Source organism: Mobula hypostoma, chromosome 5 (genome assembly GCF_963921235.1).
Source record: "Mobula hypostoma chromosome 5, sMobHyp1.1, whole genome shotgun sequence".
NCBI classification, from domain to species: domain Eukaryota; kingdom Metazoa; phylum Chordata; class Chondrichthyes; order Myliobatiformes; family Myliobatidae; genus Mobula; species Mobula hypostoma.
In genome coordinates this window covers 166,460,220-166,476,240 of record NC_086101.1, presented here as the reverse complement: position 1 = coordinate 166,476,240, position 16,021 = coordinate 166,460,220, and the positions used below count along the sequence as shown (strand labels likewise).

Below are 16,021 nucleotides of genomic sequence, written 5' to 3'. Positions count from 1 at the left end.
TGATTGGCAAAAGGGATATGAGAGGATCATGGGACAGGAGGCCCAGGGAGAAGGAAAAGGGAGAGGGGGGGAAAGTCAGAGGATGGGCAAGGGGTATAGTCAGAGGGACAGAGGGAGAAAAAGGAGAGTGAGAGAAAGAATGTGTGTATAAAAATAAGTAACAGATGGGGTACGAGGGGGAGGTGGGGCATTAGTGGAAGTTAGAGAAGTCGATGTTCATGCCATCAGGTTGGAGGCTACCCAGAGGGAATATAAGGTGTTGTTCCTCCAACTTGAGTGTGGCTTCATCTTTACAGTAGAGGAGGCCGTGGATAGACATGTCAGAATGGGAATGGGATGTGGAATTAAAATGTGTGGCCACTGGGAGATCCTGCTTTCTCTGGCGGACAGAGCGTAGGTGTTCAGTGAAATGATCTCCCAGTCTGCAGCTTTTCTTCTTCAAAAATCTCCTTCTTAAACCCACCCTCCGCCACCTGCAGTTTAAATTCACACGGAATACTTTGGAGGACCAAGAACAGGGGGAAGCCGACGGGCGGAATGGCCTGGTCACGCACTGCCGTCGCTCACCGCGCCGCCCTGCCCCGCATTTCTAATAATGCACGCCGAAAAACGGACACAGGAAAATGACGTCGAACAATCCGTCCGCATGGCAACGCATTCGAGAGGCGCGGGCCATCCAATCAGAGGAGGCAGGTCGTGGAACGGTAGCGAATGAGCGCAGAGCACGGCGGATTTTAAAATCCACTCTTCGCTGGCGCTCAGTGCGAGCTCGGTGTGCAGTGGGTGCGGGCATGGCTCTACGCTTGGTGAAGGTCTGAATCGTGTATCTTTTAAATGAAGTTGGCATAGTCTTACTGGAAGGAAATTGTATTTTCTGTGGTGTGGATGGGCTGCGTTGCAAATTATTTCCCTGATTAATTAATGCGAGGCGGTTATCGAGCTCGATTTAGTTCATTCTTAATTTAACATTCCTTAGTAGTAAAATGCATTTCTAAGAAGCTTCTGTATAATATATATATGCTTTAGAAACCTTTAAACTTGCTAACTGTTAACTTGTAACACAACTCCAAACCTCTTCAATTGCGGCTAAGTAGAGGGGCTAACTGTGCAAGCTCCTAACTCCCCGTCTGCTGCTGGTTCTGTATTGTCCTTGAATGCTGAAAATGCCGTTCTAGGTACTAGAAACTGTATGAGATGTTGTGTGCCAAAGCATTTGTATAGTAGCAGGGAAATCATGTTATGTATCTGAGCCGATGTTTCCCTCTCTACCGCTTCATCCCCCCCCATCCCCATCCGCACAAAACTTGCCGATCACTACTGAAATGATAACTCTCCAAACTTGAGCATAAAATTTAAAAATGCAGCAGATAATAAGCATCTGGAGAAGAAAATGGTAACATTACAACAAGTAGAAAATTGATTTCCTTTAATATTGACCGTTTCCAATTGTTTTGTTTGGGGCAACCTGATGCACAATAGATGACTGTAGAGTGAGACTCCGTGCAAAATTTAAAGTCTCTAAGAATACAAGTATTTGAGCTCTTTACTCTGCCATTCAAAGGTATGATTGATTTCCCCCCCCCCCCGCCCCGACTATGTTCCTGCCTCCTGGAAATTGTTTTGCCCTCTTGAGGTTGAGACGTCTTGAACTGCCTCTGGGTGGTTATTTAAAATACAGACCTAAAGATGGTATTTTATCCACCATTCCCTCTTGTCCTTGGTCTCCTCCATTGGAGAAGTGTCTAAGTGGAACTGTCATTTAAAAAAAAAATAATTGGATTGTGTGGAGATCTCATGGCCTAGTCAGTTTTGCCTGATGACAAACTTGCCATGCCTGGGACCAGTCTAGTGAATCTTTGCTGCACATAATTATTGACAGATTTTCTTGAGGAGAAAATGATGTAATGTTAAATGCAACACCTTCAAGGCCCATATAATTCTGGTTGCCTGTCACTCGAATTTCTCTCATCCTCCCTCCCCCTCCCCCCCCCATCAGAATTCGCTGCTCCATTCTAGGGTTTCACATGGACAACTTTTACTGTCTGTAAGAATTGAAAATTCATCAGATCATTAGACTGTGACACTAACTGTTAGGGTTTTTCCAAGGCTTCCCAATTTCTGGACGTACCAGTCTTTCATCTCCCTTTTTCCCCCTCAATTCATCCAAACAGCAGCTGACACCACCATCATTGATCTTGGACATTCCTTTATTCGCACCACCCTTTCGTGCAGCTTGATGGTTGGTTTTTAATGTTTCTCATTTCTAAGCAGTCATCGTGCATTAACTGCTTCCTCTTCCACAGCTGCAGTTGCATTTGAACTTTCAACATGGGTGGTTGCCCTGATGCATTTTCTACAGTGGAATGTAGAGTCAAACCTTTAGAATAACTTTCTACTTAAGACTTTACTTAATAACTTTAGACTTAACTGGGTGCACAAATGGAATTCCAGTCTCTTTATAATTTGCCTATTGAATCAAACAATTTCTGACTAATATTTAAAATCCTCCAAATAAAATGTCCATCTATGCTGCAGTAAAGTGTCAATAAACAGCCACTGAAATTGTTAACATTTTGAGATTTAATTGACTATTGCTTCAGTTGTTCCAGAGTCCATGCTGCCATAAACCATATGCTTTTCATGCCCCATGCTGAGGATTGATCCTGGGACATTTAATTTGCAACTGGGACTGAAGGTGTGATTAGAGTGTGCTTTAAACTCAAATTTTTTTTTGTAACCCATCAATAAAGCCTTTGGATTTCTCAGGGCTTTGACCTCTGCTTTGGAATGTATGCAGATATTTTCCTCACCTATCCCAAAATCATTCATCTCTATTTTGTTTTCTTATCTTGGCCCTTTTCAAATTGATATTGATCTTTGCACTGACTCTAAACAAATCTTTGGTTGGTTAAACTGCTTTCCTTGCCTAGTGTGGAGAGAGAATGCTTTACTCAACACTGATTGTATTAACATGTAATTTCTGTGCCTAGAATTCAGTGATCAGAAATGCAACAAATCTATAGCAGTGAACAAGGGTAATGTTAAAAGAAGTTCAATTTTAAATCTGTTTTCATTTTAGGCACGTGCTGGCAGAAACAATGAGACAAATGTTCCCCCAGCAAAAGTTGGAACAAAAGCTGGCTTGAGGCCTAGAGCTGCTTTGGTGGACATTGGAAACAGGGCACAAGGAGCTAAACTCCCTATAAAAAAGGTATGGTCTGAGTTTTCGTTGAATCATTTGTAGTTCATAAATTGGACTTTTAGTGGTTTAATCGGGTGTAAACCTCTTCAATGGAGTGGGTTCTTTTGTATTTCAACTTGTGGTAGGAAAAGAGTTTTGGAATTTAATTCAGACTTTGAATTTTACAGGGGAAACCTACAGCAGTTCCAAAGGCAGAACCTGCAAAGAAGGTTGTTAAACCTGTTCAACAATCGGAAATCTATACAGATGTGACAGAGGTAAATTGGCTAATGCTGAGCACAATGATGTGTTAAGTGCTTCACATTAATGCATTAACCTTGCTACAAATGGACAGAGTGCATCTTGAACCTACCTTTTCAAGACAATCTGACCACGTTGGAGAAATCTTTAATGTTGAACTCTGAAGTGATTGCTTGCATGTGGTTTCCCAGCATCTGACCATGTGTTCAAACATAACTTCCATTTTCTCCTGACCAAAGGCTAGCTGCTTTATTATTTGTACACAAAGTTGACATTGTAAGATTTCAAATATCTTGTCTAAAGCAATGTTAAGTCTTAAAGATATGAAATACTTGTCTCTAGTTCTTGGACCAGATGAAGTGACTGCAGATACTGAAATCTGGAGTAACACAGAACGCTAATGAAACTCGGAGCATCTGGAGGGAAATGGACAGCGAATGCTTTGTGTTAAGATCTGTCATCTAAAGCAGTGGGCCGCAAAGCATGTGCTACTGGGCTGCGAGGAAACAATATGATTTGGCAATATGAAATGATGAGTCAGCTGCACCTTTCCTCATTCCCTGTCTCACTGAACTTGAACACCTCCGTGCCCCTGCACCCCCCCCCCCCAGCCCCTGGTCGGCCAGTCTGCAAGCATATTGTCAATATTAAACCAGTCTGCGGTGCAAAAAAGGTTGGGGACCCCTGATCTAAAGTAATTAGTCCAGATAAAGATATTGAGCTGAGAAATCTACTGTCCATTTCCCTCCACTTGTGTTGCCTGATCTACTGAGATCCTCCAGGAATTTCATGTCTTAGTAAGCCAGCTTTTTAATTGAAAACTACCCACCCCCCTGTTTCTGTTACTCTTACTCTGGTCTTGGTAAGACAATAGTTATTTAAGCTGTAGACTGCTCTTCTCCATGGATGCTGCCTGGCCTGCTGAGTTCCTCCGGCATTTTGAGTGTGTTGCTTGGATTTCCAGCATCTGTAGATTTTCTCTTGTTAGTTATTTAAATCAGTTTTAAGTGAGCTTGCAAATTGTTTTTATCTCAGGGTATCTTTTCGGGATGTTTGTGGTAATAACTCTATGGGATTGGAAATGCTTACCTATAGTTTCTGACACGGCAACTCTCCACAGGTTCCAGTGTCGGTAGCCAGTGAAGTTACAGATTGTGTATCTGAGGACTTGTGCCAGGCCTTCTCTGAAGTGCTGCTTCCAGTGAAAGATGTTGATGCAGCCGATGGTGACAACCCCATGCTATGTAGCAACTATGTTAAAGATATCTACAAATACTTGAGACAGTTGGAGGTTAGATTTTATTTTTAAATACAAGAATATTCTAGCTACCTTAACCCTCAAAATTTAAATTTGCTTTCCTCGCCACTTGCTGTATAATTCTTTCATCCAGTTATAATTGTGCCTCCTTAATCACTTCACAGCCCAAAAAAGTGGGTTGGCTTCAGTATTTTTTGTACTTCAGGGGTGGTGTAATTTTTGGGCAGAAATTTAAACAATGAAACATTTTTTAGGCCGTCAAAAATTCACTATTTCAATTTTCACAGCACTGGAAAGCCAGCTTTAATATTAACTTTATTAAATTTTCTTCCTCCAAGAACACAAATTTAATGATGAAACAAACCTGCATGTATTGAAATAACCTGGCCTGGCTTGATTTTGCTTTGCTGCTTTTAAGTTGGGGGGGGGGGGAGAATAGAGTGGAAATGGGAACTTAATCTGCAGGGTAAACTCCTATGTGATTTGATCCTTAAGGTGGATGTTGACTAGATTCTTGGTTAGTTTTGTGGGGAAAGAGGGGAGTGGTTGATGGCAAGAACTTTTTAAATAAATAACTTTTTTAAAAAATGACCTTGGACTCCATCCTTTAGGAATGACAATAGTGGGTGCTTAACTATGTGGCAGTCAAAATGGGATTTGATAGTGCAGATACTGGAATTAACTGGATTGGGCAGCAATCATGGAGAGAATAAAGTTAAATCTTCCTTTGGAGGAGTTTCATAGATGAATATGGAAGTGTAAAGATAGGGCTGAGATTCAGTTGAAATTTTGCTCTAAACTAGTTTGGTTACTAATTCTATTGTTTATCCCCAATAGATGGAGCAGCCTGTGAGGCCCAAATATTTGGAAGGAAAAGAGATAACTGGGAATATGCGTGCTATCTTAGTAGACTGGCTTGTACAGGTTCATAGGAAATTCCAGCTGCTTCAAGAAACTTTGTACATGACTGTATCAATCATAGATAGATTCCTTCAGGTAAGAATGTTGTTTTCCTTGCTTTTGAATCTTGATCTACAAAAACTGAGTTGTCTCTACTTGCTCTAAATCCCACACTATTGCTCTCCTTCGAGCAAAATCTAGATTTGAGATTTTTAAAACTAAAACTTCCCAATCATGCAATATCTGGAAGATGGTTTGTTTTTGCTTAAAGGTAACTGCATGGTATAGAAACTAATGCAACACATAAAAGTTGCTGGTGAACGCAGCAGGCCAGGCAGCATCTCTAGGAAGAGGTACAGTCAACATTTTGGGCTGAGACCCTTCGTCAGGACTAACTGAAAGAAAAGCTAGTAAGAGATTTGAAAGGGGGAGAGGGAGATCCAAAATAATAGAAGACAGGAGGGGGGAGGGATGAAGCCAAGAGCTGGAAAGTTGATTGGCAAAAGGGATATGAGGATCATGGGATGGGAGGCCTAGGGAGAAAGAAAAGGAGGGGGAAGCCCAGAGGATGGGCAAGGAGTATAGTAAGAGGGACAGGGAGAAAGAATATGAGAAGGATGAGGGGATCTGATTGAAATATGAGTATTAAGGGATTGGACAGGCTAGAGGCAGGAAACACGTTCCTGATGTTGGGGGGGGAGTCCAGAACCAGAGGCCACAGTTTATAGAATAAGGGTAGACCATTTAGAATGGAGTTGAGGAAAAACTTTTTCAGAGGGTTGTGGATCTGTGGAGTGCTCTGCTTCAGAAGGCAGTGGAAGCCAATTCTCTGGATTCTTTCAAGAAAGAGTTAGAGCTCTTAAAAATAGCAGAGTCAAGGGATATGGGGAGAAGGCAGGAAAAGGGTACTTATTGTGGATGATCACAGTGAATGGTGGTGCTGGCTCAAAGGGCTGAATGGCCTACTCCTGCACCTATTGTCTATAATAGTAAATAACAGATGGGGTATGAGGGGGAGGTGGTGCATTAGCAGAAGTTTGAGAAGTCAGTGTTCATGCCATCAGGTTGGAGGCTACCCAGATGGAATATAAGGTGTTGTTCCTCCAACCTGAGTGTGGCTTTATCTTGACAGTAGAGGTGGGTGTGGATAGACATATGGGAATGGGACGTGGAATTAAAATGTGTGGCCACTGGGAGATCCTGCTTTCTCGGCAGACAGCATCAGTGTTCAGCGAAACGATCTCTCAGCCTGCATCGGGTCTCGCCAATATATAGAAGGCCGCATCAGGAGCACTGGACACAGTATATCACCCCAGCCGACTCATGGGTGAAGTGTCGCCTCACCTGGAGGGACTGTCTGGGGCCCTGAATGGTAGTGAGGGAGGAAGTGTAAGGGCATGTGTAGCACAGATGAAGACACACTCAGGTTGGAGGAACAACACCTTGTGTTCTGTCTGGGTAGCCTCCAACCTGATGGCATGAACATTGACTTCTCTAACTTCTGTTAATGCCCCACCTCTCATACCCCATCTGTTATTTATAATATAAATTCTTTCTCTCCTTTTTCTCCCTCTATCCCCCTCACAATACTCCTTGCCCATCCTCTGGGCTTTCCCCCCTCCCCTTTTTTCTTTCTCCCCAGACCTCCTGTCCCATGATCCTCTCATATCCTTTTTGCCAATCAACTGTCCAGCTCTTGGCTCCATCCCTCCCCCTCCCGTCTTCTCCTATCATTTTGGATCTCCCCCTCCCACTTTCAAATCTCTTACTAGCTCTTTCAGTTGGTCCTGACAAAGGGTCTCAGCTCAATGTTGACTGTACCTCTTCCTAGAGATGCTGCCTGTCCTGCTGCGTTCACCAGCAACTTCCATGTGTTGCTTGAAATTCCAGCATCTGCAGATTTCCTCGTGTTTGTGATAGAGACTAATGCGACTGGTTTCTTCTAGGATAACCCAGTGACCAAAAACAATCTACAACTTGTTGGTGTGACAGCAATGCTGGTGGCCTCAAAATATGAAGAGATGTATCCTCCAGAAATTGGGGACTTTGTCTATGTTACAGACAATACTTACACTACAGCTGCAATACGTGAAATGGAAAGGAAGATTTTGCAAAAGCTTAACTTTTCTCTTGGCCGGCCACTTCCTTTACACTTTCTGCGGAGAGCTTCAAAAGTTGCTGAAGTGAGTTTAAATCATTGAGAAAAGAATTGAAAATTTGTCCACTCCATAAATCTATGTATGTAGTTCATCATTTTAGGTCTTGAACAGTTCACTGGTGATTGTACTTTGCAAAAGACCATGGCTAAAGATAAAGGAAATCTGCCTTCATGCTCTAATTTGCATGAGTAAACCTTTTAAGCAAGGTCCTGTGAATATCATTCAAATCATTCCATTTGTAGCATTTGTCTAAGCTAATTGGTTCTAATTCCTTTCTAGATCTGGAGTGTTTTTATCTGTAGTCTATACTAGATTGCTTGGAAAGTCCCAGTTCTCTATATAATTTGTAAGTAACTAGCTTGAGCTTCTGACAAAGTATTAACAAAGATATCAATTTGCTGTAATGATGCATGTCAGGGAATTTGGCAGAGCACACCAGCCAAACAACTTTAAGCTGAAGTTGTACTATTAGAACTGTATCAATCACTGGGGCCCCACCACCCAGAACATGCCATCTCATTGCATCAAAGAGGAGGTACAGGAGCCCATGGACATTTTTTCCCCCCTCACATTTCTGAATGGATGATAAGCTCATGAACCTTGCTCTTTAATACAAAGTTTGTACAAATTTAATATTTTGATGTATCTTGTAATATTACACTGTGCTGTTGGGGAAAACAAATACCATGAAAGTCGATGATAAATCTAATCAATTAGTGCAGGACTCTTAGCCCACAGTGTTGTGCAGACCTACTCCAAAGTAATCTAATCCTTTCAATTTTTCTTTCATCCATGTGCCGATCTAAGTCTTAAATGTCCCTAATGTATCTGTTTCTATACTACACCACTCCTGTCAGTGCATTCCACATACCCACCACATTTTAAAATCCTACTTTTAACATTCCTCCACTTTCCTGCAATCATGAAATTGTGCTGCCTTGTATTGCCCATTTCCACTCTGACTGACCACTCCATGCCTCTGTACAGTTCTAAATCATCTCCTTTGCTCCAAAGAGAAACCCTAGCTCACTCAACCTTTCTTCCCTATGTCATGTTCTCTAATCCAGGCAGCATCCTGTAAATCTCCTGCACCCTCTAAAGCTTCCATATCCCTCCTACGAAGCAGCCAAAACTGAACACAATACCCCAGTGTGGTCTAACCAGAGTTGTATAGAACTGTAACATTACTTTGTGGCTCTTAATCTCACCCTTCAACTAATGAAAGCAAACAGGCCATCTGTTTTAACTAGCTTTTAACTTGCACAGCAGTGTTAAAGGATCTATGGAAGTGATGCTAAGATCCTTCTATTCCTCTGTACTAAGGATCCTTTCATTAACCCTGTGTTGTGCCTTTAAATTTGATCTTGTAAAATGTATTGCTTGTGCTTCCAGACTGAATGCTTCACATCCTAGCTTTGCATTCTGATAACCTATGCCAACATTCTACACTATCCACAACACTACCAAATTTTGTGCCATCTGCAAACTTGCTAACCTACTGTTCTACTTCCTCATCCAAGTCACTTGTAACGATCTGAGTAGGGGTCCCAGAATGGATCCCTGCAGGACACCACTGGCCACCTACCTCCAAGCAGAATTTACTCCATCTACTACCACAATTGCCTTCTGTGGACATGCCAATTATGAGTCCCATGCCTCTTGATTGTCTAAACGAGCATACCATGAGGAAACTTGTCTTGATGTTCTACTAAAGTCTATAGACACCACATCTACTTTCATCAATTTGTTTTGTCACTTCCTCAAGCAATTTAATGAGGCTTGAGATGACCTGCCCCTCACAAAGCCTTGTTAACTAAACCTAATCAGACTATGCTTCTCCAAATGCTAAGAATGTCTCCAATAATTGGCCCACCACTTGCACAAGACTTCCCGATCTATAATTCCCTGGGTTATCCCTGTTCCCTTAAGCAAAGGAATATCACTTGCCAACCTCCAGTCTTTTGGTACTGTTCCTGTAGCCACTGACCTCCAGGCAGAATATCTTCCATCCAAAGTAAACCAAACTTAAGCTTGTCAGGTAAAACAATGTAAAATAAGCAATAGCTATAGTGTTTACTTCAAAAATTCATTAGCTTGTGTTCATAGTTGCAACTCTAGAGATCTCATTTATATAGTAAATTCAGTTTGTCAATGTGCAAGCCATTTTATTTGCTACTTAATTCTAGGTAAGCTCTGAGCATCACACCTTGGCCAAGTACTTGATGGAACTGACAATCGTGGACTATGAAATGATGCATTATCCCCCGTCCCAGATTGCAGCTGGTGCTTTTTGCCTGGCTCAAAAAGTCCTGAATGCAGGTGAATGGGTGAGTATTGATGATGACTTCAATTTTTAGTTGGTTTTCATTGTACTGATCCACTGACTATTAAAATATGATTCTTTCAGACACCACTTCTAGAACACTACATGACCTATAAAGAGGATGATCTGGTTTCTGTTATGGAGCACATTGCCAAGAATGTTGTGAAGGTTAATCAAAGCCTCACTAAATACATGGTAAGTTTGGTCAGCATGTATTTTTAGTCAAGTCCCACTTGGCAAACTGATCAAAGTAAAGCTGAGGTCTATTGAATCCAGGGCAGTGGCAAAATAAAACAAGATTGGAGCAGAATTGGGCCATTTTGTCTAAGGAGTCTGGTGTGCCAGGCAACCTTAATCTTTTCAAGGCTAATTAAATGTTTCAAGGTTGTTGCTGGAGGCCCTACAGATGAAAGCTTGCAGATAAAAATTGTACCTTGTAAGGCTGACTCAAAGTGCCGGGCTTGGCTGTAGGGCAAGTGGTAATTGGCATTTAGTTAGTGAGATGGTTTGATATGAACAAGCCATTAAAAAGGGGGAAAGTGTGGTTATCTTAGAAGACATTATCTTGTCCTGTTGAAGGATAAACATGAGCAGTTACTATCCTGTCATTTCAGAAATGCCTTAAAATGACAAGTCCAAATTTCTGCCTTGGGCTTAGATGTCCTGTCTAGTGTGGTGCAACAAGCTTCTCCTGCAAGCTAATGTTGATTGGGAGGTAGGAGGAAGACTGAAATGTGGGAGCAACTAATACAAGCTCTTTCTAGAATTTCCAGTGCAGGATATCTGGTGACATAGTAAGGTGTGAATGCAGGGATTTGTATGTTGCCTAGGTGAAATGGGAAGGGATCCACTCTATTGACAATTGGCTGCCATTGTTCCACAAATCTTGTTACCTGTAGTTGTGAAGATAACTACCCAGAAAAATCACTGCCTTGGACTCCTTGCAAGAACTTGTGTTCTATTGAACTTCGTCTGCTGAGATGTACATGCAACAGACAGTTTTGCACATGCCGGAATGCCCTTGGCCCTTTCATCCTTGAGCTTGGTCCTGAGTAGATATTGCATTTTTTTTTTCCCCTCCCTGGGCCAGTATGCGCTGAGGGTGGATTTCAGAAAAGTTACCTATGTTGAAGAACTTTCTTTTTAGCCAGTTGGTAATTGGCCCTTTGATATTGAGGGATTGAGTGGGTATGTGTTCTCCCCCTGCCCCCCACCCCCAAAACACCAGAACTAAAATATCACTAGTCTGGCTCTATGCTTGAGGCCAGTTGCAGAGTGTCAAATCACCTGGGCATTCCTGAGTAAGTGTGGGAGCAAGATGCAATATTGGCCTAGACCTCCTTTGCATAACAGCTTTTCAATAGCAGTTTTTTAAGGAAAGTGTAAACTCTATCTGCTTGTTACTTGATCTGCAATGATCTGATGAATATCACAACTTGTATACCAATTACACAGATCTATAGTGTACTCTTTTTACATTCTTGTAAATGAGCTGAAACCAAGTAATATATGGAAATCAGTCATTGCTCTAACTTGAATAGTTTAGTCATTGTTCTGGATTGCACTTGTGTTGGTATTTCATTTGAATTCTTGTTCTCTGCAGACCATTAAGAACAAATATGCCAGCACCAAGCTAATGAAGATCAGCACCATTCCACAGCTAAAATCTGATGTGATTATCAACTTGTCAAAGCACCTGATAGTTCAGAAATAACTTCCATACCTACTTGTATAGCCTTGCTTCTGTATTTTTTTTCTCAGCACCATGTGCTATTGTACATAAATGTAGTTACCATTTTACTTTAATAAAGGTGTTTTTAAAGATTTTAATACTTATTTAATTTAAGTTGAATTGTAATCATCATGGTCCTCTACAGTAATTTGGTTTGTGCTGGCAGTTGGGTGATGGCTTTCAGTCAGGTGCTTGGTTTTGGTCCAAATGTTTAATCCAAAATTTCTGAAAGTGTATTAAGTTGTGTAATTACAGGATGGGTCTCAATTACTTTCAGCCCATGCGATTTCCTTGGGTGTCCTCTTGTATTTCCTTAAGCTAAGTTTCCCTATGCCTATTAGCCTTGCCTTTTATTCTAACAAGAACACAAGAGTTGTGTGCTTGATATTTCACCAGCCAAGTGTCCCTTTGCCAAAAAATGACAACTTGTCCCAGCCCACATCTACCAGATCCTTTCTGATGCCTTCATGATTGAATGATCACAATTCCATTCATTTCAAGACAATGTAAAGTATTACTCTACAAAAACCTCAGCTGCCCTGACTCATTCCCTAGTATGAGATCCAGTATTGCTCTAGTTGGAACCCCTTTATAATTAAGGAAACCTTCCTGAACACATTTGAAAAGTGCTCATCCAGTTTTTGATAGGTGTTCCAGTCAATGTGAAGACAGAATCACTAACTAACACAACCTCCTTGCCACCGTGATCTCCCTACAAATTTGCACATCTCAGTCAAGATAATGGTAATCCCTTATTCCTCAGTTCTACCCCTATTACCTCAGCAGACAAACTTCAGTCTGAGCACTGATATTTTCTCTAACAAGTAATACCACTCTCTCTTGATCCCTATGCTCCACCACACCTGGAAATAATGGATCCCCCAGAACATTGATCTGCTGATTCCACCACTCCTGTGCCTATAGCTATAATTGAGACAATGTTATAATTCCTTGTGATTTAAGCTCATTTGCCTTGCATTGAAATAGGCATAACTCAATGTTATTCCCACCATGCTCCACTTCTCAATTTGTCTTGGTAGACTCAGTATCTTTTCCCCTCAGCCTCTTGACTACCTGGCCTGATATTCTGGCCCTTCACATCAGTTGCACCAACTTTCAAAGCATCCATCAGCATCTACTTCTGTAACCTAGAATGTGTCATTTGGTAACATTCCCCTATGCATGTGGGGCTCAATTACCCTGACCAGCACAATGAGTTCAAGCATTACTGGGTGATGAGATGATTTTTGGTATATGGTGCCCCACTTTTTTCCCCAGACTTGGTATCTTGAGCTAATTGATCTTGGCTCAAGTGAGGGAGGCTACAAAAAGATCCACGGGAATGTTGCCTGCAATCTGGGGTCCTGCTGCTACCTTGTATGGAGGGGCAGAGTCAGATGGGGAACCCCACAATGTTGAAATGGTATATTGCCCCAAGGAGCCATAAATGGCAATGGTGTTATGTTTCTTTTAATAATTAACAACCTGAATTTCCTCACTGGCAGACCCCAGTCAGTACAGACTGTTCAAGTTTAATTGTTATTCAACCATACATGAATACAGCCAAATGAACTGTGAACTTGAACGTGTTTGCTGTGCCACATTGCCTCCCACACGCCATTGGAGTGTGCTGGCTCTCGTTCCTCACTCCTGGGCATCTGCAAGCAGCAGGTGACACTGGCTTGAGGCCACGCAGCTCCCCCACTCCCTGCCATTCACCAACGAATTGGATTCGCAGCATTCCATGTTGACAATGTCCCAACAGGGTCTTGCGATCACAGGAAAAGTAATTCAAACGATCACTTGCTTCAAACACCCACTTCAATGTCTCTCTGATGCAGACAGAAGTACGATCCACCCCAAGTCTAGCTCCTTCAGTTCCTCCACACTCACCGTCGGCACGGATGCACCACAAATCTGAGTGCTCAGCCCTGCTTTACTCACTTTACACCTATGTGCAGTGAAGTATGGTTCCAATACTGTATTCATGTTTGCTGGTAACACCACTGTCTTTGGCTGAATCAAAAGCTGTGACAAATCGGCATATCCGAGGAAGACTGAAAAACTGTTTGAGTAGTACAACAACAACCACCTCTCACTCAATACCAGCAAACCAAAGGGGTGATTATTGAGTTCAGCAAGAAGAAAGGAGTTCCATGAGCCAGGCTTCATTATGGGATTGGAGGTAGAGAGAGTCAGTACCTTTAAATTCCTTGGCATTTTCATATCAGAAATGTAAGTGGCATCAGAGAGAAGGCACAACAGCACCCTTACTTTCTTAGAAGTTTGCATAGATTCAGCACGTTATCTAAAACTTTGACAAACTTCTACAGATGTACAATGGAGAGTGTCCTAACTGGTTACATCATAGCCTGGCATAGAAAAACTAATGCCCAGGAATGGAGAAGTCACATAACGTGGTGGATATAGCCCAGTACATCACAAACAAAGCCCAGTGAAGACATTTACATGAAACAATGGCATAATAACACAGCATCCATCATCAAGACCCATTATCCAGGCCATGTGCCCTTCTCGTACTACCATTGCACAGGAAGTACAGAAGCCATAGGTCCCACACCAGGTTCAGAAACAGTCATTACCCTACAAACATCAGGCTCTTTTACTGGTGTGGATAACTTAACTCACCACAACTATGAACTGAACCTACAACCTACAGACGTACTTTCAAGCACTTTTTTACAATTCATGTTCTCAGTATTATTTTTTATTTGTATGATTTGTCTTTTTTTTTGCTCATTGGTTGTTTGTCAGTGAAATTCAGGGTCAAGTTGATCACATTTGTTGTCATCCGACTGTACATGTATACAACCAAACAAAACACCAGTCCTCCAGAACAGTCTTTGTTTCTGTATAGTTTTTCATAAATTCTATTATATTCTTTATTTTTCCTGTAAGTGTTAGTATAAAAATAAATCTCATGGTATTGGAAAACTCCAAGTATCACTCTACTGCTTAAGAAGAGAGGGAGGCAGAATAAAGGAAATTATAGGCTAGTTAGCCTGACTTCAGAGGTTGGCAAGATGTTGGAAGTCCATTATTAAAGATGAGGTTTCTGGGTACTTGGAGGCCAACGTCAGCCTGATTTCCTTAAAGGGATGCCTGACCAATCTGTTGGAATTCTTTGAAGAAATAACGGGCAAAATAGATAAAGGGGACTCAGTGGATGTAGTTTACTTGGATTTTCAGAAGGCCTTTGACAAGCTGCAGCAGATAAGACTGCTGAACAAGAGCCCATCGTATTGCAGGAAAGATCCCAGCATGGGTAGAAAATTAGCTGAAGAGTCGGAATAAAGGGGACCTTTTCTAGTTGGCTGCCAGTGACTAGTGGTGTTCCACAGGGGTTGGTATTGGAACCTCTCCTTTTCACATTAAATGTCAATAATTTGGATGATGGAATTGATGATGTTGTGGCCAAGTTAGTGGACGATACAAAGAAAGATGGAGGGGCAGGTAATGTTGCAGAAGCAGGGAATCTGCAGAAAGACTTAGACAGATTGGGGAGATGGGCAAAGATGCGGCATATGGAATATAGTCAAGGGAAGTGTATGGTCATGCACTTTGGTAAAAGGAATAAAGATGTAGACTATTTTCTAAGTGTTTATTAGAGATTAGAGATGCAAAAGGGCTTGGAAGCCTTGTGCAAGATTCCCTAAAGGTTAACTTGTAGGTTGAGTCATGATAAGGAAGGCAAGTGCAAAGTTAGTATTCATTTTGAGAGGACTAGAATATAAGCGTAAGGATGTAATGCCAAGGCTTTGTAAGGCAGATGTCAGATCAAACTTAGAACTTCCTGAGGAGTTTTTATTTAAGAAATGACTGGAGATGGTTCAGAGCAGGTGAGTGATTCTGGGAACTGTAATAGTTAACACATGAGGAACATTTGATGGTTCTGTACGTGTACTCACCGGAGTTCAGAAGAATGAGGGGGATCTCAATGAAAGTTATCGAATATTGAAAGGGTAGATAAGAGTGGATGTTGAGAGGTTGTTTCCTGAAGTGAGCGAGTCTAGGACCAGATAGCACACCCTCAGAATAGAGGGACATAGAATTAGAACAGAAATGAGAAGGAATTGCTTTAGCCAGACAGTGGTGTATATGTGGAATTCATTGCCACGAATGGCTGTTGTGACGAAAATACACATAAAATTAAGATGTTTGCTGGCCTGGGTTAGCATCAGTGACA

At 41.7% G+C, this 16,021-nt stretch overlaps 1 protein-coding gene across 1 annotated transcript; it reads left to right on the top strand.

Annotated features, from left to right (window-relative positions):
* Positions 1-763: 763 nt before the first annotated feature.
* On the top strand, positions 764-11,896 carry LOC134347151 (G2/mitotic-specific cyclin-B1-like). The gene is made up of 9 exons (XM_063049343.1): positions 764-812; positions 3,080-3,211; positions 3,370-3,459; positions 4,563-4,733; positions 5,538-5,696; positions 7,547-7,783; positions 9,946-10,086; positions 10,167-10,277; positions 11,686-11,896. The coding sequence occupies exons 1-9, from the start codon at positions 792-794 to the stop codon at positions 11,794-11,796; spliced, it is 1,173 nt and encodes a 390-aa protein (XP_062905413.1). The 5' UTR covers positions 764-791; the 3' UTR covers positions 11,797-11,896.
* Positions 11,897-16,021: the final 4,125 nt, after the last annotated feature.

Bases quoted from the DNA above. Each gene is read 5' to 3' on its own strand.
- LOC134347151 (XM_063049343.1), top strand. From the start codon at position 792: ATGGCTCTACGCTTGGTGAAG. The intron at 3,460-4,562 runs GTAAATTGGCTA...AACTCTCCACAG, and splicing joins TCTATACAGATGTGACAGAG to GTTCCAGTGTCGGTAGCCAG. The intron at 7,784-9,945 runs GTGAGTTTAAAT...ACTTAATTCTAG, and splicing joins GAGCTTCAAAAGTTGCTGAA to GTAAGCTCTGAGCATCACAC.